The 21,784-nt window shown below is 39.1% G+C and overlaps 2 protein-coding genes across 3 annotated transcripts in view; one reads left to right on the top strand and one right to left on the bottom strand.

Moving 5' to 3' along the window:
* GAS2 (growth arrest specific 2) overlaps positions 1 to 6,152 on the top strand; it is a gene marked incomplete at both ends in the record, with an annotated part of 113,752 nt that extends 107,600 nt beyond the window's left edge. Inside the window, one exon of one of the 2 annotated variants that reach the window (XM_081099506.1) lies at positions 4,964 to 6,152. In XM_081099506.1, the coding sequence (XP_080955632.1) occupies positions 4,964 to 5,182 (219 nt within the window). The remainder of the gene's footprint in view (positions 1 to 4,963) is intronic. The other variant, XM_081099505.1, reaches the window with a different exon arrangement.
* A 5,141-nt stretch (positions 6,153 to 11,293) lies between these two features.
* On the bottom strand, positions 11,294 to 18,442 carry SVIP (small VCP interacting protein). The gene is made up of 4 exons (XM_081098526.1): positions 18,215 to 18,442; positions 16,113 to 16,163; positions 15,507 to 15,620; positions 11,294 to 12,286 (listed from the first exon to the last, which is right to left on the bottom strand). The coding sequence occupies exons 1-4, from the start codon at positions 18,266 to 18,268 to the stop codon at positions 12,272 to 12,274; spliced, it is 234 nt and encodes a 77-aa protein (XP_080954652.1). The 5' UTR covers positions 18,269 to 18,442; the 3' UTR covers positions 11,294 to 12,271.
* Between the last annotated feature and the right edge of the window lie 3,342 nt (positions 18,443 to 21,784).

The raw sequence follows: 21,784 nt of genomic DNA, 5'->3' as shown, positions 1-21,784 counted from the left end.
GCAACCAGCAGCAGCATAGAAAGTCAATGTTAAATACCCAATTGACATGTGCATTGATGCTCCTGGGGTCAAGAGGAGTTATGTTTTGGAAGGAAGAACACAAAATTGTTCAACATTGTGAAGCATCAAAAATAAAAGAGCCATAAGATACACCCTCATCAGAGAATCAAAGCCCAGTCTTGCTTATGCCAACAGATACCTGGCAAAATATATCCTGTCATTACTCGACACATGCTTATTTCTGAAATAATTAGGGCCGCTAGGGGATAATCTTCTGAAATTCAATCCAATGTTTACTTAGGGTTTACTAGAACGTAAACACTAGAAATCATTTTACATGAGCATTTAATCTGCTTAAGCTACTTATGACTATTTCTGACATTGATGTTCCATTCCCTGCCTGTGATGAATTATCACAAGTAAGTAATTAAGCAGACAGACAGGAAAAACCAAATCTAGGAGTTTGACAGAATAACTGGGCGTGGTAATAATGAACCGGTTCTGCCCTGATTTGCTGAGTGAACTTGCACAAGCTATATAAGAGCATCAGCTATTCTCCCAAGAGCATCCATTTTTCACAAAATGGGAGTAATACTGATAGTGATATACCAAAGTAGAGCCTGTGGCAATATACCCGGAAAGGACTCCTATATGATTGCAGTATTGACATTGTTCTGAGCGCCCATACATGAGATTCCCAAAATGAGAAATACGTCACCACTCTCTTCAGAGAGCCCACACATTATTAAAGGGGGCATACAGGTAAAGTAGCAATTGCAATATGGTAGAAGGAGTGAAACAATAAAATCAGGTGTAAACTAAACAGAATACAGTCAGGAATACTTCCCTGGTGAGAGGTGTGATCATAGATTTTTCAGGTGGAGGTGATGTTTGAATTGGGGAGGTTTGTGGTCATGGTAAATAGGGAGAACAAAGCAGAAAGTCCACAGTTAGGGCAGATGTGAAAAATGTGCCAAAAGAAAGAGTATTTTTTCCGGGCACAGAAAACTGAAAGAATTCATGGGTCCCAAAGCACAGAAAACTGAAAGAATTCATGGGTCCCAGAGCTCAGGGCAGGGCAGTTGAGGTTTCAGGGCTGGTCATGGAGAATAATATATGCAAATAAAGGGAACTAAATCTCAGCCTACTGGAGAGAGGGAGCCAGTGAAGGTATTTAGGCAGGAGACAATCAATTTTGCATTTTAAGGAATTTGTTTTGGTAGTAAATTAATAAATGGATCAAGAGAGGGGAAGGCTCGAGGCAGTCAGGCATTTACAGTAGCCCAGGGAAAAGGTGAGGCACTGAATGAAACAGTAGCAATGGTAGCAAATACCCTGAGAAATGTTTAGGAAGGAAATGAATGTGTTTGGTTTCTGACTCATTACAGAGATGCCCATGCCATCAACCTTATTAGCAAAGGCTTGAGGGACCTTCCAGTGTGAGGTGATGGACAGGGATGTCTTTGCATGTTGATTCTCAGGGAAGAGGCAGGGGCTAGAGTTATAATTTGGAAACAAGAGTAGGTTGGGTAGTGAAAACCATAAGGTTGCAAATAGAATGAGAAAAGTCATGGAGAATGGGTAAATCCTTCAGGATCCTTTAGAGCAGCAGAACTTAAAAATAGCAGAAATCGCACCTATAAAAGAGGCAGAGAGAGAACAATCAGATAGCTAGGTAGCAGGAGATCCAGGGCAGAGAGTCCTGTCAGAGAGAGTAAAGGAGTAGGGAGATTCAAGGAAGGAATGGTGGATACTATCAGAGAGCTTACTTGAGTGATCAAAAATTATAAAGATTGAGGACCATCTATTGGAGTTGATAACTCTAGAAGCCACCTGGTTCCTTTTCCCAGTGCAGTCAGTTGAGATTAGGGGCAGAAGCCAAGCCAACTGTGGGTTGGACAGTGAATAGCAAGTTAGAAGTGGTGACACTGAGTGAAAACTGAGCTATCAGGAATATCAGATGTAAGGAGAAAGCATGAGAACAGTAGACGGGGTGGAAGGAGAAGAGTTTTGCTTTGGACACAAGTGGGAGAGGCTTGAATATGTTTACTTCCTGAAGGTTATGGACCATTATGTAATAAATTGGACAGCGAGAAGAGAGAGGGGATGTTCCATGCAGCAAGGTTCTGCATGAGTGGCAATGGGAACGGTGATGTAGGGGGAGGAATTGACCTTGGGCAGAAAGACATTTTTTTTTTTCTGTAATTAGAAAGGTGGAGGAAAGGATAAATGTAGGATGAAGTAAAATAGCCAGTGAAGGTGCCAAGAGAGAGGAAGCCAGGCCTAATAAAGGTGAAGCCATCAGAAGATGGATGACAATGGAGAGAGGGAGGGTGAGAATAAGAAGAGAGGAATAGGACATGGAGCCAAGTAAAACAGAAAGGAAAAGAATTAATTGCAATTGGCCCTGGAGTTGGAAAGAGTTCTTCGGCAGAGCTCAGCAGCTGGCCCCTGGTTTAGAAGGACAATTTCTACACTTGCTCCAAGATTGGGGTTTTGTAGGCAAGCACTGGTGGGGAGGGAGAAAAGAGTGACAGAGATCTGGTTTATAGCATGTTGATTTGCTTTTAGGTTAAACAAGAGGGGTTTTGTTTAGAGAGATGAAAGTGGGTGTTACATTTTTTTTCTTGAGACTGACCACATACCAAGAAAAGGCAGGGGACTTCTACAGGGCTATGAACCCCAATGGTCCTTATTCCCAGGCTTGAAACTGTTGCCCACTGGTCCACTGACTTTCTTAGCAAATGATAGGTTGCTGATTATCTACAGGAAGGATATGGAAGAGGAGGTGGGCAGACATTTAATTCCTATACTATGCACATTCAGTATGACTGTTTCATATTGGATCCACTTTGCTTGGGCCTATGGAATCACTAGATTCTGCAAAGAGAGTTTGCACTTAAACATTTACTGTTTTTCAAAGTTGTTAACTAATTGTTTAAAAATGATTCTTCTGGTTGAAATAGCCTCACACTGAAATGAACTTGGCCATTCTGCCAAAGATGTTTAGAAGCAATTCTAACTGTAATTTTCAGGGCTAATAGATGCCAGCAATTCAGCAATAGGCAAAGCCACTTTCCGAGAACAGTGGGAGGAAGGGTCAAAGTAGGATTTTGACATCAGCCTTTGTTCCAGCAACTCCCAAGTTTTGGAAGCAGGCCGTACAGGCACACACAGGAACTTGTGGGACTGGGAACAGGACAGCCTAGTTAAGCCCTGAGGAACTTTATATATACGGAGGATCTGTTGTGGCAAGAGCACGAGATTGGAAGTCAGGAAATCTGGGTCCTCTTCTAAGCAAATCACATAAAAGACCTTGGCCTCAGTGTCTTCATCTGAAACAAAACAAAACAAAACAAAAACATGGACTGCTGTGGACTGTACCCGGGGAGGCAAAATAGTTAAAAGCCAAATCCTGACTCCTTGTACCTGCTTTCTATTTCAGGGACTCCCATGAGATTTTGTTTAACATGTAGAATCTGCTGCTAAAATAAGTTTAAAAACTCTTAGCTAGAATGTGTTCCCTAAGACTTGTCTATTCTAAAATTCCAGTATTCTAAATGGGAATAACCTGTGGTCCTACTTGATGTAACTCTCATGAGTCTAACAGTTTTAATTTTTGACACTCAGCACATTTGAAAACAGCTTCGTGCCAACCACGACTTGGGATTTCTTAGCTTGAGTCCGTGGGTGGATTTCTGGGCTCTGTGAAACCCCTAAGCACACATGCAGGACTTGGTGGGTATGGGCACACAGAAAGATTTCAAAACTTTCACCAGATCCTCAACAAGTGGATGGAAGCAGTACATGAACACAAGCTATCCCCGGCTTGATGGGAGTCAAAGACATAGAGCATCAATTTTAGGGATAGTGGGTGCTGAACTGGCATTTTCCACTTTAAAAAGTCAGCTACACATTTCACTTTCATGTTACACCGTCGGTAACATTCACAAGAAAATTGCACAGGTCTTTCCAATAAAGGGAGGAGAAAAGACCAAGACACACTCTGAGAAAAGCTGTTCAGATCGCAAGTTGACACACAGATTTAAATAGAACGGATAGTTCCTGCAATGAGAACAACTTCCCAGATCCCCAAGATTACATGGCCAGTATGTCTTCACAACATTGTGGGCCGGGGACAGGGTCAGCAGGGTCTGCTGATGGTGCCGCCTTGCCCCGTGAGCTTACATTTTCCGAGAGATGCCAAGTTCAAATTCTGTGGCTCTCCATGCCAAACCTCCACTGGCATGTTTTTGCTGGAGAGAAAGAACCACACATTCTTCACCTTTTCAACCTATAGCCTTGTTAACCTGGAGTTCTGAACGGCTCACGGGCCTGAAGGTAAGTCTTCTTAAAAAGATGTATTCTAAAGTAATAAGGAAGCATAAGAGTAGAGGAAAACAGACCTGTTTGGCCAATTCAATAGCATCTTGCCTTGGAAGACCTCTGTTTCCCTGAGTGCATTTGCAGTTCTATTTGGCATCAAATGTTGGTGTGACTATTAGTGTTATATTCAATAGCAGACATTTCCGTAATCTTCTAAGTCCCGGTTCCAAGGCGGATACCCTGGTGGGGAGAATAGAAGCACTCATCTGAGGCAGCAGCAGGAAAGGGGGCGGGAGGGTCAGCGATGGGCCTGTAATGGCATATCAGGTGTCAGAGAAACGCCTCCTGACACATTAAACCAATCCAGGGGTTGGACACAGACCCATTCACAAAGCCGGGCGAGCCTGGCTTCTGGGATGTGGACCCGGACCCACTCGGACCCACTCGCGTGGCATAAACGAAGCCTCTTTCATAAACGGTTCGCTAAGTCAGTCGCTATGACGCCCCGAGCAGACAGACAGCCGGGCGTGAAAAACAAGACAGACCAAACGCAGTGACAACACTCAGAGCTGAAAGTTGACTCGAGATACTGTAAGCACGCTCGGAATTGAACACGCTTGCTCTCCTTTCATTGCAGATGCTGCACAACAAACACGTCATGGTCCGCGTGGGAGGAGGATGGGAAACGTTCGCGGGGTATTTGTTGAAACACGACCCCTGCCGGATGCTGCAGATCTCCCGTGTGGATGGCAAAACGTCCCCCATCCAGAGCAAGTCTCCAACCCTTAAGGACATGAATCCAGATAACTACCTGGTGGTCTCTGCCAACTATAAGGCTAAGAAGGAGATTAAGTGAAACTAGTTGGTCAGGACAAGGGGACTCTCAGAATGGCCTGTATCCACTTCTCCAGGGTAGTCAGTTTAGTTCACATGCTCTGAAAATTACTTTGGAAAAAGGTGTCACCCACAGGAAAGTGTCATCATATTGGAAAAGGTTCACAGAGTAGCACTATTTATTTTAATGCTTCTGTAGAAAATGACCTATGAAAAGGCATTCTAAACTCAGATTTAGATTAGACTAACTGGAGGCAAATTATTACTTCTCAACAGGCGAATACAATATTTAGAAATACAAATCTAGCTAGAGGTAAAAAAAACCCAACAACCTGTTATTAGAAGAAAAAAAAATTTTTTTTTAGGATTTCTAGATAAAACAGAAAGTGCCTGCTTTATGTCTACAGAGTAAAAGCACCCCAGACATTTTTTTTAACTGCCAGATTTTTAAAAAGTGACTATTAGTGTGATAATGTGCTACTAAAAACATCCAACAGCACTATCAATAAGTACAGAGTATTCACAACAGTAAAACTTTACTGGAAAGGCCACTTTAGAAAAGTTTACATTCACTTGGAAGATTGCCTTAAAGTTTATCCCTTACCTATGACCAAGTATATGGGGTACTTTTGGAAGTTTTCAGTACACCCACTAGAGAACCGCTTATGAATTGCCCCACACATTCCTAAAAAACATGGCTGTGTTGAGGCTGACAGTGTCATTCACACACATAAGCTGACATACATTTATATTTTGACAGAGTAAATTGTACAGTCCAATGTTCATTGACTTCATGTTATTTGAAAGCGTTCTTATTAAAACATATCTTTAGTTAATCCTACTTTGCTATGCTGTCTAGTAAAGTCTATTCACTGTAGCTAATAATGTTACAGACGTATGTATACCCTTGTACACCCAGGACAGAGCTGTTAATGTACCCATAAACAGCAAAATATTGTCCTTGCTGATTCAAGAATTAAAGAGATAAATGGAAAAAAAAAATGTGTCTCAATATCAATGCTTCATTCGGAAATGAAGATAATCTTCAAATGGCATCTTTTCCTGAGTTAAAGGAAAAGTCAAATTTTAGTTAGTTGGTACCTCCTGTACTGTGGGCCACTGAATGATGGTGTGTGTTCATCTAAGCCAGGGGCTCTCAACCTTCCTAATGCCGCGACCCTTTAATACAGTTCCTCATGTTGTGGTGAGCCCCAACCATAAAATTATTTTCGTTGCTACTTCATAACTGTAATTTTGCTACTGTTATGAATTGTAATGTAAATATCTGATATGTTGGATGGTCTTAGGCGACCCCTGTGAAAGGGTTGTTTGACCCCCAAAGGCGTCGCGACCCACAGGTTGAGAACCGCTGGAGCAGAGTCTAGGTTTTTCCGTTGGTGGCCCCTTAAGTGCTGCTACCTTGAGTATATATAGTCGGAGTTAATGTCATTTCCTCATTTTTCAACAACGAACGCCCACTTTTTAATTTTTTCCCCCAGAAAGTCAGGGAGGAAGTATCTGTCTGCCACATGCCCGATTTAATCAAAGCAGACACAACCTGTTAGTAGGGAAGTTGTTTTGTGTGTTTTTTAAAAAAATATTAAATTGGCGTGACATTGGTTAACATGAACATGTAGGTTTCAGGTGTGGTTTCTTTGTTACAAGATCTGCATATTGCACTGTGTCCACCACCCAAAGGCAAATTTTCATAGTCACCGTATATTAGGACACAATATGGAAGTTGTTTAACAGGCATAGTGTAATTTGGTGCTGCTGGAAGTGGTAGTAATCTTCCTGGGGGAAAAAAAATTAAAGTTTTGTAGGAAATGGAATCACCTGAGAACAGTGAACAATTGTACTCTCTCAAAAAACAGATATTGAGTGATAGGATTTTTATGTTACTAAACTAACACTGAATTTCCCTGTATAGTAACTGGCAACAGTATTTCCATCAAAACTTTCTCCTGTGCTTAAATTTTTAATAATTAAAAATAATTTTGTTTAATTAAAAACATCTAGGTTAACTAAACTATTAATCTCTTCATGAATTTTGTTTTCTGATGTTAACACCACAAATGTATTGTTACAGTACTGCAGTCAGAGTATGAGGGGGTCTCCTTGGGCTGCCACGGTGTCAGAGGACTGTGCTCCTTTCTGAAGAGAGAATCCATTTCTTTGCCCTTTCTACCTTCCAGAGGCTGCCTGATTTCCTTGGCTCATGTCCCCCTTTCCTGTCTTCAGAGCAAACAATAGAATCCCACAATGATGCTTCTTCGTTTACATCTCTTTGACCACAGGTTGGAAAGGTTCTCTGCTTTTAAGGATCCATGTGATCACCTAGATAATCCGATATCATTTCCCCATGTTATGATCATTAACTGAATCACATCTGCAAAATACCTTTCGCCATGTAATGTAACATGCTCCCCAGATTCCAGGGATTAGGATGTGAACATGTTTGGGGGAGAGTGGCATTATTCTTCCTGCCTATATCACATCATTTAAGTGTCACCAAGAACAGGGTGACAAATGACATTGGGGTCTAGCTGCTGCTAGCTGGATGGCACTCGACACCAGGAATATGGACAATGAGACCACATTCAGAAGGAAATGGCCAAATGCAGATGGCTCTTACTGACTCCCTACTGAAAATTACTGTTCTTTTTTTCAAATTTGATTTGGCTATTATACATGCTCAATCTCCATATAAATCTTAGGATCATCTTGTCATTTTCCCTGAAAAATCTTGCTGATATTTTGCATTGAATTCATTGAGCAACTTGAGAATTGCTCTCTTGACAATATTGATTCTCCCAGTCTGTAAACATGCAATGTCTCACCGTTTGTCATAAAAAATTATTTCAGCAACATTTTGTAGTTTTTAGTTCAGATCTTTTACTTGTTTTTCCTAAATATTTTATCCTATTTGATATTACGATTGGAGTAATATTAATTTTCAGATTATTTTATCTTTCAAATAGAATTGACCTTCATATATTTAGTATTCTGCAAACTTGCTTAATTCATTTTATCTTGCGTAGGAATTTTATCTTGTGTAGGAATTTTCTACATGAGACAACTTATATTCTTTTTAAAACATATGCTAAATAGTTCTAATCTCCAACTAAAAAATTTAGAATGAGAAAATAGTACCTTAGGAGTTATTAGGTAGATTGAGGAGTTTAGGATAACTCCTTGACTTCTGACTTATGGGATGAAATAGATTCCAAGCAATAGCCTACAGAGAGCCAGTTTCTGTGTAGAACTAATTAGTTCCATTTGAGAAAAGTTTGAAGTACTTACAACAGATTGCTCAAACCTGTTTTTATGGCTGGAAGATATTAACTCAAAACTACACAACTCAAGTACGGTGCTACAAGAATAGACAATGCAATTCAGGATATAATAAAAATATGATATCCAGGTCAAGTACTTGATGAACATTCAGTTCTTAAACCACAATGATCATATCTGGAGGCAAGATTTGCAAGATGATGCATAGCTAGAAGAGGAAGAACAAGACAATAAAAAGCCATGTCATAAGAGAAATTTAAAGGGTTTGAGTCGTTGGGACAAAAACATCTCTGTGAAATCAGAATTTTTTCAGTCTGCTGTATCTACAAATGCCTGTCAGTGGCTTTTGAGAAAACTAAGGAAAATGGCCACAGTACCACATTTGAGCCAACTTAAAGCACATACAGTAGTCATGGGAATCTGAGGTGCTTGCTTGGACATGTTGAAGGGAATACACTTCAAACCTCAACACAGATAAGCATGCATATCTACTGACCTTTTACTGATTTAGTTATGCAGAAGTTATTATTCAAATTAAAATTGACAAGTTACTCTTTCTTCTAGGCAGTGGTTCTCAACCTTGGCTGCACATTAGAATCACCTGGGAGTCTTTTTAAAATCCTGATTTCTGGGCCTCATCCTCCAGGATTTTAAAAAAGATTCCCAGGTGATTCTAATGTGCAGCCAAGGTTCAGAACCACTGTTCTAAGGGCATTGCATGATTCTTCAGCAAATAAACAAGTTGAACTATTGGAAGAGAAAAAGAAAATTCAAGTTTTATGCCAAATGCTCCCGGGGTACACCAAGGATGATAGCTGGACCCTCTTACAGTATTATTTCTCTAAGGAAAGAGGAGACTAATAATATTTCCTTTTTTGAGTATTGGAGAAGAAACATGCCTACTTATAATTCAGGGATTGTATGAACACACCGAACGGCTCTTAGCTCTGTTCTCATTAATCCCAAAGAGATGAAAGCATCGCTCAAGTTAACCTAACCACTAACCCAAGTTCTAATTATTTAAGATGTAGTGAGATAAAATTTTGTTAAACAGAGAGAGCCAAGGCCAATTTTTATATGGGGAAAAAAATGCGTATTTATAATCCTATATGGCAATACAGAATTTATAACAAAAAATTGTGTGGGAAAACGCAATTGGCAAAACAAGTGTCCCTCACATATAGATGCTTTAAAAATCATGCACTGTGTCAACAAAGAGGCCATGTAATACACAACTTTTTGTTACCAGCCATACTAATATAAATAGTTCGGTGACTAGAATAAGAAAGCAGTGCTTCAGGCATTTTACATTTTAACACAATAGTTACATATGTGCATTTCACTGTTACATTTTACTAATTTGGTTGGGGTGTTTGGGTGCCATATTAAGCATTATGTTTCCCTATTTAAACTATGAATTATGGTAAATTGGCTCTAAAATACAGTTTTCATTAGGAAGTGATGCATAACTTTATGAGGGGGATGCCCTGTACATGGCTGCATCTGTACGTGTGTGTACACATTTTCTTTAGTAATTTAGTCAGGTTTCCCAATAGGCATTTAGTCTCCCCCTTTCCCTTCCCCTTCGTGACACTATTCCTAACATTTGAGTATCACCCCTTAGCCCATGTAACTTAGGTGGTTTTGGGGAAGCCATGGAGGCAGGTCATGGTTGGCTGGAGCAGGACATCCCACTGTTCCATAAAGCAATATACCAGCCTATCATGCGTAGTTCAACAGTTAAGTAAGTGTGGTATTTGGAAATAGGGCAGTATCCCTAGATGTAGACCTTTTGTTTACACTAACCCAAGTGGTAATTCTTTAGGATGTAGTACAAGATAAAATTGTTCTTTCTGTATTAAAACAGATGGAAGGATTTGCACAGTCCAAGGGTGATACGTCTAGTTCAACATCCATTCAGCTGTCAATGATCCTTTTTCCTTTCGGCCTTGGAAAAGCTAATCATGTTCATAAAGTCAAAATTTTATTTCTAAAATGCAACTCAATGATTTCACTATCCTTTATGAACAAAAACACCCCACTAATCCTCCAAGAGATGAAGAAAATTGAGCCTAACTATATATTTGCATGGATATCATGAAATACTTCATGCTATAATAGAAAAGCTAGTTTTTCCAATGAGTAGTCAAGAGACCTATATTATAGTTCAAACTCATTAAAATTAACATACACAATATGTTGCAATATAACACCAGTCTTATGGTAGGGATGCGCGAGACAGGGGCTGTTTTCTTCCTGTACATCAAATGAGCTGGCCTACACTGAGTGGCCAGATTACTATGACCACCCCATCAGGACTTCATTGACACTTCCAAAAATACTGAATATGGAAAACTTCCTAAGCAAATACTCTCAAGGTTTTATTATTATTATTATTTGCATAACTAATTCACTTCAGTGTACTGACGGGGTGGTCATAATAATCTGGCAACTCAGTGTATTTTGTCCCTATTGACAGTAGCCACAGATTCTACTATAGGGCTCAGGTTACAGTCTTGCCATCCAAAAGAGTTAGCGACCACAATAGCTCATTAAAATATACAGTGATTCTTCTATTTTAGCTCATTATATATTAAACAGAAATATTCAAAAAACAAAAATGCGCCTAGCTGGTGTGACTCAGTGATTGGGCATCAACCTATGAACCAGATCAGTTTGATTCCCTGTCAGGGCACATGCCCGGGTTTCGGGCTCCATCCCCAGTAGGGGGCATACAGGAGGCAGCCAATAAGGATTCTCTCTCATCATTGGCGTGTCTCTCTCCCTTCTTCTCTGAAGTCAATCAAATATTTAAAAAAAAAAAGCTATAAAACTCATGTTAGTAATAGAAACCTACAAAGTTTATAACTATGCATCATACAGAATTACCTTATAATATTTTTATGTTTAAAGTAGTCCTTTTAAAATACAGTACTTACACGTTTATATTTCATACATTTATATTTGTCTTGGCAAATGCTTATCTGTATAAATCTTATGACCACTTTTTAACAAATACAAAAGAATACAAACATCTATGAAATCTGGACAAATACATTGCCATTCAGTATGATCATCTAGATTCTTAGTTTAACTCATTCAGTTACTATAAAGATCTCCATGGAGCTGAATTTAATATTGTACAACAGCACATCACTGCCCTCTGATGGTACCACACTAATATATAATTTTAAACTCAAGCAAAATAATTATTATAATGTGAAATATCTGTTAAAGTTTATAAAGCTACACAAGTAAAAACTAAATTAGGAAAAATTAAATATTTTCTACAAATATTCATTATAGTAAGTTATAAAAATTTACAGTGTTCCTTCACATAACCCCTTCAAATGATTTTTCAAGATTTTCCCTGATGATCAGTTTAAAGGCACTAAATCCATACAGTTTAAGCAAAAGTCTTCATTATATAATGAAACAAAAGGAAATATCAGGCTAAGCAGCACAACTATAAATAGCTAGGAGGAAAAATGAAATTGTAAATTTTAATATTTGAGATGTATGCAAAATTTTCACATGCGATGCAGATATATCCTCGATTTAAATTTAACTATTATCCACCTCTTGCAAAAGAAGCAAATGTAGGAAAATAAGTATTCAATGAAAGTTCTGGCCATTTTCTAAGTCTGGAAATCAAAAGCATGTTTAATATTTCCATACTGAAAGAGCACTGCGTTTAATGGCACTAAAATTACAAAGTCTAAATCTCCATTTATTCAAAGAGAGTAAGTTAAATGGAGGATGTCCACTTGATTGCAGATACTAGTCATTGGCAGGAGACTCTCACTCATATTATCCTTTATGAAACGGTCCACTAGAAAATAAAAACATACAGAGAAAAGTAATTTTATTTAGGGTTACATAATAATATGTAATATGTGAAGAAACAGGCAAAGAGAGGACGATGGGATATGCCAGCGATTTTCAACCAGTGTGTTGTGGCACACAGGTGTGCCATGAGAATTTTTAAAATGCATGATACCTGACTATTTAGTCAGGGGCACTGACCACTTTTCCCGTAGACTGTCAAATAGAAAAATGACAACAGCCAACATAATAGCTATCCGGTGTGAATGAGTCAAAATTATACTTTTTTTTTTGTCTTATTGGCAAAAAATATAATGTATTTTTTGATGTGCCACAGAATTTTAGTAATTCGTTTGTGTCCCATGAGATGAAAAAGGCTGAAAGTTGCTGGGATATGCAAATGCAAACTAATAGCAGTGCTTAGTAAAATTTCACTTCGCAGTCAGCGTCTGAAAGAAGATATATGATCATTTAAAAATAGAAAAATATCTGGTCAAATTAATGGGTAGCTAAATTTGAAATATCCAATAATCAGTGAAGGAAAAACCCTCGCAAAAACACCACCAATCAAAAACAACAATGAAGTTACAAAATGAAAATAAAGGAATTCTTGTTTGAGGCACAGAACCAAGAAATGGTAGAAACTATTAAATAATGGTTTGGCAGTCTTTTCCTTGCTTGAGTTAAGAAATTATTTCACTTGTTGTTCTGATTAAATCCGCAATAATAAGTTCTAAAACAGCCACTGGGATAGGGCCAGAGATATTTTAAGTCTGTTGGGTAGTATTTTCCAAGTATATCGAAGATCTATTATTGGGGCTATAAATACGTTTAAAAAAATAAGGTTTATTCCAAATAAACTTGCTTTCCTTTATTGCAGAACGTCTTAGAGACTTGATTACTGTACCCTTTTTAATCTTCAAGAAAGGGATACTGTATACAATATAGTATTCAGAATTTTAAACAATTTTTTAGCACGGACTCTCTTTTTCACAATGTATCTATCTCTTAGGACTAGAGTTAAAAACACTAGAGCAGCGATTCTCAATCTGGCTTGACATGAGATGGCCTTGGGGAGCTTAAACCAGTACTGATGGCTACACCCCACTCTCAGAGATTCTGTCAGCCTTGTTTGCAAGCTCCTCCTAAGACTCTAATGTGCAGCCGGGGCTGAGAGCCACTGTCCTCGAGGTCTGGTGTAGCCTGTACTCATGCTGGTCTGCATCCTGATGCCATCATCACCTTGACTTCTTAAGATCAGGCTGCCTTTCCAAAGGACAGTGCTGAGTATTATCCTGGGAAGAGGCAGAGCTAGACAAGAGATGACTGTGTGGAGGGCAGGCAGACGGGAAAAGGATATTTTCCTCATACCATGGAGTCCGGTCAGATCAGGAGGACTCTGTCTACATTACAGGACATTCCAGGCCAGCCTGAACAACAGGCCTGATAGCAGCCCTTAAAGAACTCTAGGCCAAAGGGATTGAGAATTAAAGTTATTCTCTGCCTTGCATTTTCCCTCTGTTATCCTTGAGCCCCCTACATTTTATTATGAACTTAAGGGAATACTCTGGATGAGTTGTGCATGTGGTCAAGGGGAAAGCAGAATGCCCCTTAAAGCCAGTGTGTTGATGGTAGAAGTGGTTAGGAATATTCCATGGAAAAAAGACAGTGGCAACGGTAGTTGGTTCATGAGAATGAGCCACTCTTACTGGGAAAATCTTCTCACCACTGCCCAGTCTGATGGCCTTGAGGGCCATTTTTATTAGGGAAACAGAGAGATTTCCTGTAAGAACAACATTCAAAGAGATAAAGGTACTAAATTTACATTGGGATGTTTTTCATTGTGAGCTCTTCTGAGGGGACCAGAAGTGGTATAAAGCCTAATTTATGTTTAATTTATAGGCTTCAGGGCATGGAAGCTTTAGGGCTAATTAAGACAGCCCTTCCTTTGGTAGAATTTAAGAGTTGATGTTAAATTTGTTAGCTGAGGAGTTGTAAAATAAGTACCTTCTTAATTCTGACAAAATATAAAGTGTCATTTTCTTATAACATTGTATGTGGCTTTAAGTCACTTAGTAATTCATTTTTTTTCCTACTACGAAATCAATCTCAGCATCATTATCAGTCCTGTAATTTAATTTTCACGAATTGTTTGTGAGAAACCTCTATGAAGTAAACCTGATGACACAAATCTTTATCGCAACAGAATACTGAAAGTAAGCATCTATACTTTTCATAAAGTATTTTACCTTCTATCTCCCAACTGTTTTACCTTATATTAAGTTTATTTTATTCCATTGTCAGGGGTATATTAAAAAACTAAGCAAAATGGTCATGGCTATTTACTTCAATATTGAAACCAATTACTTTATACATTTATAAAGTTAACAATCAAAAGTGTTTTAATTTCATTTAAGTGAAATTAGATAAAGTCTCATACAATTATAAAACACAGGTAAATCTTCTCTATGTGACATTCCTGAGCCAGAATCACATCTGCACTTAGAATGCTCCTAAATTGCCTGCCCCACAAACATGTATGTATTTATATATAGTTTTGAGAGTAAACTGAATTGAGTGAATTGGCTAAATAAGTGGTATGTGAACCCTATTTTTTTAAGTCTTAACATGTAAAATAAAACCCAGATGCTCCTAATAGGTTGCAAAGATCCCCAAGTTCAAGGGCCTCATTTAATTTGTCCACCATTATATTTCCAGTGACAAGAGCTGCAATTGTTACATGGGGAGGTGCATGTGTCACACTCACTCCGGTACACCCTATTGCCCAAATTAACATTTCCATAACTATGGTATGAGTGACAATGAGAAGAGCAAAAATATCAAATCACTGAGTAAACACATTGTAGGTTACAAAAACAAATTTATAGTGTAACAGAATTTAGTAGGATTGATGTATAAGTGGAAACGAGAAATGATGTTTCAAAATGACACTGAATTTGGGTGATTTTGACTCCTTTATACTTTTCCATAATATTTGAGTTTTTACACATTTAAGATTAGTATTAATTATGTAAAGTATTAAGATAATCAGGAAAACTCCATTTGAATTTTGGGAAAAGGACGTAAACCTATTCCAAATAAATGTATTATTCACGCTTTTAAATTAATTCATAATGTTCTGGCAACCCATATCAATAGAACATTATTGAATGGATTGCTACTTAAGTTTTTTTAAATTTAAATTTTAACTAAATTTTAATACTTACTCTAAGTCCACCTTCAGGTGCTCCCCCAGATGTAGCGATTTGTTTTTCTATTTTTTCCTTCCGCTTTCTCTTTTGTTCCACAGACTGAGCATCCAAAATGCCCCGAGATGCAGCCTTTAAGAAATTTAAGGGGTACAAAACAACAATAAAAATTAGTATCGAAGGATTTTTTTGTCTTTGGTTTTTTGCTTTGGAAGCGGGGTATTGGTCTATTTTGGTAACAAAGAATTAGACTATTTCTACAACAGCTTTATGTAAAAAAATTATCATTTTTTCATTTGGTATTTTGAAACTGTACAAATTTTTCTCCTAAACTTATTTCATATCTGTCAGTGTTTTATTAGGCATGGTCATTTTATCCCAGGGAATACTGCCATTAAAGGGACATCTCACATAGAATACATATGCATAATAATTTTCATATATTAGATAATACAGGTGCATTGATGTAGCCTATAGAAACACAGAGATCGTTTTGAAAAATAATTACCTTTAAATATAAATTTAATAGATATGGATAATGGATAAATACTACTAGTCATAGACATCTATCAAGAATAAAGTACTAAATTCTCTAAATAGGTAAAATTTCATTTTTAGTCTCACCTCCTTCTGTCTTCTTTCTGCAGCCTCTGCAAGCTTTGCTCTTTTCTCTTCCTAAGGAAAATATGTAACAAATATGTTTTAAAATAAAACCAAGCATTAGCATGGAATTTACATATCTATCTATATATTAAATGTAATATAACAGTTCATAGAAAAATATTTAGTACTGCCCCAAAATGATCTAAGAGTGCCAGTACTATACTTTTATAAAATATTCGACTTTCTGAATCTCATTCTCACAATTAATGAACACACCTTCAAATAGGAGCATGCTAAAACATGTATGATAGATACTGTATGTCATATACTATATGTACAAATACACACACATATAACACAACACAGGTTGGTCTATAAAATAATCTATTTCCTTGGGTTCAAAAAAAAGGCTTACAAGCAAGTCAGGACAATAACACAAATAACCTTTAATAATACAAGGTTTAATACTGCCAATTATAAGGGAGTTTGAAGTAGGTTGGTGTTTTTAAGAAAGGTTCATGGATGAAGTGGGAGAATCTCCCTGTGTATGACAGGAAGAACTGTAGGAAATGATGAAAGGTACTATTCTAGGTTGGGAAACAATAATTTTCTATATCATGTATTAATTATAAAATCTTTAAATAATAAGACAGTAAGTAGCATTCTCTTGGGAGCTATGCTAGTAATTCCCTTTTTCCCCCCATACCAATTCATTCATTCATTGTACAAATTCAGTATTTACTGAGTACCTGTCATGTCTACAGAACCTGCCTCGGTGCTGAGATACAGCAATGAAAAAACTCAGATAAATGTTTCCACTCAAATGAAACTTAAAATTACGAGGGCACACAATCAAATATAGTCAAGTAAATATGTACCAGGTGGTAGTAAGTAGTTGGGATATAGGAAGGATAAGAAAGAGAAGGATGGGTGTTAGGGTTGGGGATCTATTTTATTTAGTGTGATCAAGAAAAACCTCAACAATAAAGTAGCACTCACTAGTGAACCAGATGGTTATCTATGGGGATGGGTGGGGTTTAACAAATACTGACAGATAAGAATTTTATCAACAGCCAGATAAACAAAATTAACAACATTTAAAAGCAACTGTAGCAAGAAAGACAAGGGGAACTTTCTGGTTCCAACTTCCAGGTCATTTTTAGTACCTATAATCAAATGGCTGAAGAGTTAATGCTCTTTCTTAAATAACTAATGTCTTTCAACGAATTTTTTGCTAGACAGGAATGTAGGTTTTCTGTTATCAATTCCCAGTAAGGAATACTCATGTAAAGATACCGTTAAAAACTGAAAGCTACGAAAAGTATAAATGCAGTGTACCACAAACCACAAATCGCTAAGTTACATTTGGATTTCCAATAAACAACGAATAATTCCTAGAATAAGTAACCCCCATTACTGTGTGCGAGAAATCTACTTTTAAAGGGCATTCCTTGTTTATCTGACAAATTGAAATGGGCGTCCTGTGTTTAATTGCTAAATATGGCAACTTTACAAATTATAAACTCTGTACCACATAAAATAATCTTTTTTTTTTTTAAAAAAAAGGAAGGACGTAAAGAGATTACTAATACAATATCCAAGAAAGCTCAGGAGTAAGGGACTTCATTAAGCACCTTCTTTAAACAGTTGATACAGACACAGGAAAATGCACATCTCCCACTAGAAGACGCAACACTCCAGTTCAGGAAAAAAGAGGCATTTCATGTGCACCCCGTCTTCCGCGTCGCCAAGAATGGCCCGCCCCCCACACCGCCCGCGCCGGGTCCCACCAACTTCCAATTTGGCCCAAGTCGGCGAAAAAGACCCAGGAGTTGCCTTCGGGCAATTTTTATGTAACCGAAGTGGGGAGACCACGGAGGCGGCGGCCCAGGTGCCGCGGGGAGGACTCCGAGGTCCCTCGGGGCGCGGCCGCACGTCTCCGCCACCGGGGTGCCCACCCGCGGGCTCTGCGGCGCGCGCCCCCCGCGTCCAACCGCCCGGCCGGGTGCTCGCGGCGCCGGCTCCCCCCCTTCCGCCCCCGCCCCCGCCCCCGCCCGCAGCGCCCGTCCCGCGAACAGGTGCGCGCGGCGCGGGCGGCGACGCGCAGACGCGGCCTTACTCACAGGGTCCGGCGAGGGAGGCTCGGGCTCGCCGAGACAGGGCAGACACAGCCCCATGGGGACGGCGGCTGCAGGTCCCCCCGCCTGGCTGGTAAGTGCGCACGGCACGGCGCGGGGACACGCGCGTCCCACCCAGAAGGGCCGCGCTCCCGGGCCCCCGCCGCGGCCGCCGGTGTCTTCGCGGCTCGGCTCCGCCCCTTGTTGCAACAATCCTGCCGCTCGCGACTCCGCCCCGGCACCGCGGCTCGCTTCCGCCCCCCAGAGGCGACTCCGCACCCCACCTCCGGGGGCCCCGCCCGGCCAGTGCCCGGGGGCGGACAGGGCCGGGGTGCCTGGAAACGCCTGCCGCCCGCAGCGAGCTGGCCCGCGATGGAGAAATGGGATTCGCGGCTCCCTTTGCCTGTCCATTTATGAATCGGTGCCCCGACACGGATAGTTTATGCGACTTCTTCTGTGAAATGGGACCCTGGCCTCCTAGAAATCCAAGTTTAGTGGAACTAAGCTGGCTGAAATTGCCAATGGACTGCAGTGCCATTTCCTGCCTTCTCAGTGGCTCAGTATTATTCCCATTGAGAGAGCAGAGTGCGCAGTTCTTGGCTGTGCTTTAGAAGCCAGCCTCGTGAATGTGGCATTAGTTGAGGGGCCCATTGATTTCTGGTGTTTTGGGAAATGATGGAGGTTGATTTATTCAGAAATATTTTGGTGCTCAGATATTAGTAAGCATAAAAGTCATCTGGGCATCTAGTTAACATGTGGTTTATAATTTAGTAAGTTTAGGGTAAAACTTGAGATTCATTCCTGGGAAGCTCCTGGGTAATGCTGAAGTTGCTCATATCTTCACACAATTGCTTTTGATATTTTTCCTTGCATTGTACTAGTTTTTCTTGCTTGTTGGAATATCTTAAAATCTTAAAAAGGTAGGATGTGAAATAACAGCTCCTCAGAAAGAACCGTTATGTGGTTTCAGGTCTAATGTTTAAGTATTTAACCCATTTTAAGGTATTTTTTGTGAGGTGTGTAAGATTGGGGGCTAAGGGCATGTCATTATCCAGTTTTCCCAACACCATTTTTTGAAGAGACTATCCTTTCCCCACTGCATATTCTTAGTTCCCTTATCACATAGTAGAGGCTTATTTCTGGGATCGTGATTCTGTTCTATTGGTCTGTGAGTCTATTTTTATGCCAGTTCTCTACCGTTTGATTGCTATAACTTTGTAGTATCGTTTGAAATCAGGAAGTGTGATGCCTCCAGTTTTGTTCTTCTTTCTCAGCATTGCTTTGGCAATTTGGGATTTTTTTGGTTCCATACAAATTTTAGGATTGCGAGTTCTATTTCTGTGAACAATGCCATTGGAATTTTCATAGGAATTGAATTGAATCTGCAGATTGTTTTGAACACAATGGATACTTTAACAATATGAACTCTTCTGATCCATAAACACGGCATATACATTTATTTGTGCCCTAAGGAAACACAGATTTGCTTTTTGTGGCTCTAGAGCAGCTGTGAGCAAACTACGGCCTGTGGGCCGGATCCGGCCCATTTTAAATGAATAAAACAAACAAACAAAAAGACGGTACCCTTTTATGTAATGATGTTTACTTTGAATGTATATTAGTTCACACAAACACTCCATCCATGCTTTTGTTCCGGCCCTCCGGTCCAGTTTAAGAACCCATTGTGGCCCTCGAGTCAAAAAGTTTGCCCACCCCTGCTCTAAGAGTGACTATATTTTATAGTTTCAGATAATTTGGATCATGTGTACTTCTTCAACACAAAGTGTTAAAATTCATTAATGTTATTGTGCGTTGTGTCTTCAATAACATTCCATTTATATAGATGAATCACATTTAAAGAATGAATTTACATATCCATTGACATATGGGCTGTTTGCATTTTGAGGCTATTAAGAACAAAACTCTGTAAATATTGGTGTACAGTTCTTTGTGTGAACATGTATTTTTCTCTTTAGAGACACCTAAGATTGGAATAAGTGGGTTATATTTCACAGTATGGAAAAAACTGTTAGGATTTTTTTGTTGTTGTTAATCCTCATTGAGGATATTTTTCCCATTGATTTTTAGACAGAGTGGAAGGGAGGGGGAGAGGCAGAGAGAGAACATCAATGTGGGAGAGACACATAGATTGGTTGACTTCTACAAGTGCCCAACTGGGGACTGGTGCCTGGGATCGAGCCTGCAGCTGAGATACGTACCCTGGATGGAACTGACCCTGGGATCCTGCAGGCCTCGGGCCAGCAGTGCAGCCACCGAGCCCAATTAGCTAAGGCTTTTAGGGATTTTTTTAAGGCAAAGTCCTTAAACCGTTTTCATTTATATCGGCGAAGTCAGAAAGCAATAGTTAGTTTTCGTCCTAGCCAACAGTTGGTCTAATCAGTCTTTTTCATTGTATGAATTCAGATGGACATATGGTAGTATTATTTCGCATTTCCCATGTTTTCATGTACTGTACTTGGTTACTTGCATGTTTGTTTAGAAATGTCAGTTCATATATTTTGTACATTTTATTGGATAGTTGGAGTTCAAATTTTTAAAATATATTTTGTGGTCAAAAGACACATTCGGTATCACTTCAGGCCTCCATGACATTCACTGAGATTTACCTGGAGGCCCAGCAGATGGTCTATTTTCGTCTTCCAGTGTACACTTGAAAGGATAGGTGCTCTGTTGATGTTGGGTGGAATGTCTTAATAAATAGCAGTAAAATCTTGAATGGTAGTGCTATCTTCTACATCTTTAATAATTTTCTATTTGTTGCATCAATGTTCAAGAGAGGAAACTATGTTTCAGTTATAATTGTGGATTTACCTATTTTTGAGTTCTAGTTTTTGCTTAATGTCTTTTGATGCTTTATTATTGGGTGTATCTGTTTATCATTATGTCTTTGTGATGAATTGAAGCTTTCATTATCATAAAGTGTTCATCTATACACCCGGTAATATGATTTATTCTGAAGACGTATTCGTGTTAGTAACAGCCATTCTACTTTTAGGATTTGTGTTTTCATGGGACATAGTGTTGCATCTTCTTATTTTTAAACCTATCAACGTTCATATGCAAAGCATGTATGCGGTAGGTATATTGTAGTTCTTTTTGCCTTTTTTAAAATCCAGCTTGACAATCTCTGCCTGTTGGGAGAAATTTCTCCATTGGTCTTGCATGTTTCTGTATGTTCTCTGAGCAAAGGTTTTAACATTTTTTCCCCTAGACCCGTGGTCGGCAAACTGCGGCTCGCGAGCCACATGCAGCTCTTTGGCCCCTTGAGTGTGGCTCTTCCTAAGCCTTAGGAGTACCCTAATTAAGTGAACAACAATGCATCTACCTATATAGTTTAAGTTAAAGAATTTGGCTCTCAAAAAAAATTTCAATCGTACTGTTGATATTTGGCTCTGTTGACTAATGAGTTTGCCAACCACTGCCCTAGACTGTCTTTTTAAGGATGTTATATAGTAAGTAAACTTGGATGCTAGTTTACAGCAGATTTGTTTACTGTCCAGTATAGTGGAGATGATATCTTTCTCTGGAGCAAAGTTGGGCAAGTTCCTTAGCAGC

The sequence above is a fragment of the Myotis nattereri genome (assembly GCF_964212035.1).
Source record: "Myotis nattereri genome assembly, chromosome: 9".
Taxonomy (NCBI): Eukaryota; Metazoa; Chordata; class Mammalia; order Chiroptera; family Vespertilionidae; genus Myotis; species Myotis nattereri.
The sequence above is the reverse complement of the archived record's forward strand: the minus strand, read 5'-3'. Positions and strand labels throughout refer to the sequence as shown.

Excerpts from the sequence above, each read along its gene's own strand:
- SVIP (XM_081098526.1), bottom strand. The coding sequence starts at position 18,268 with ATGGGGCTGTGTCTGCCCTGTCTCGGCGAGCCCGAGCCTCCCTCGCCG. Across the intron at positions 16,164-18,214 it reads AGCCTCCCTCGCCGGACCCT|GAAGAGAAAAGAGCAAAGCT; the intron begins GTGAGTAAGGCC and ends TATTTTCCTTAG. Across the intron at positions 15,621-16,112 it reads CAGAAAGAAGACAGAAGGAG|GCTGCATCTCGGGGCATTTT; the intron begins GTGAGACTAAAA and ends AATTTCTTAAAG.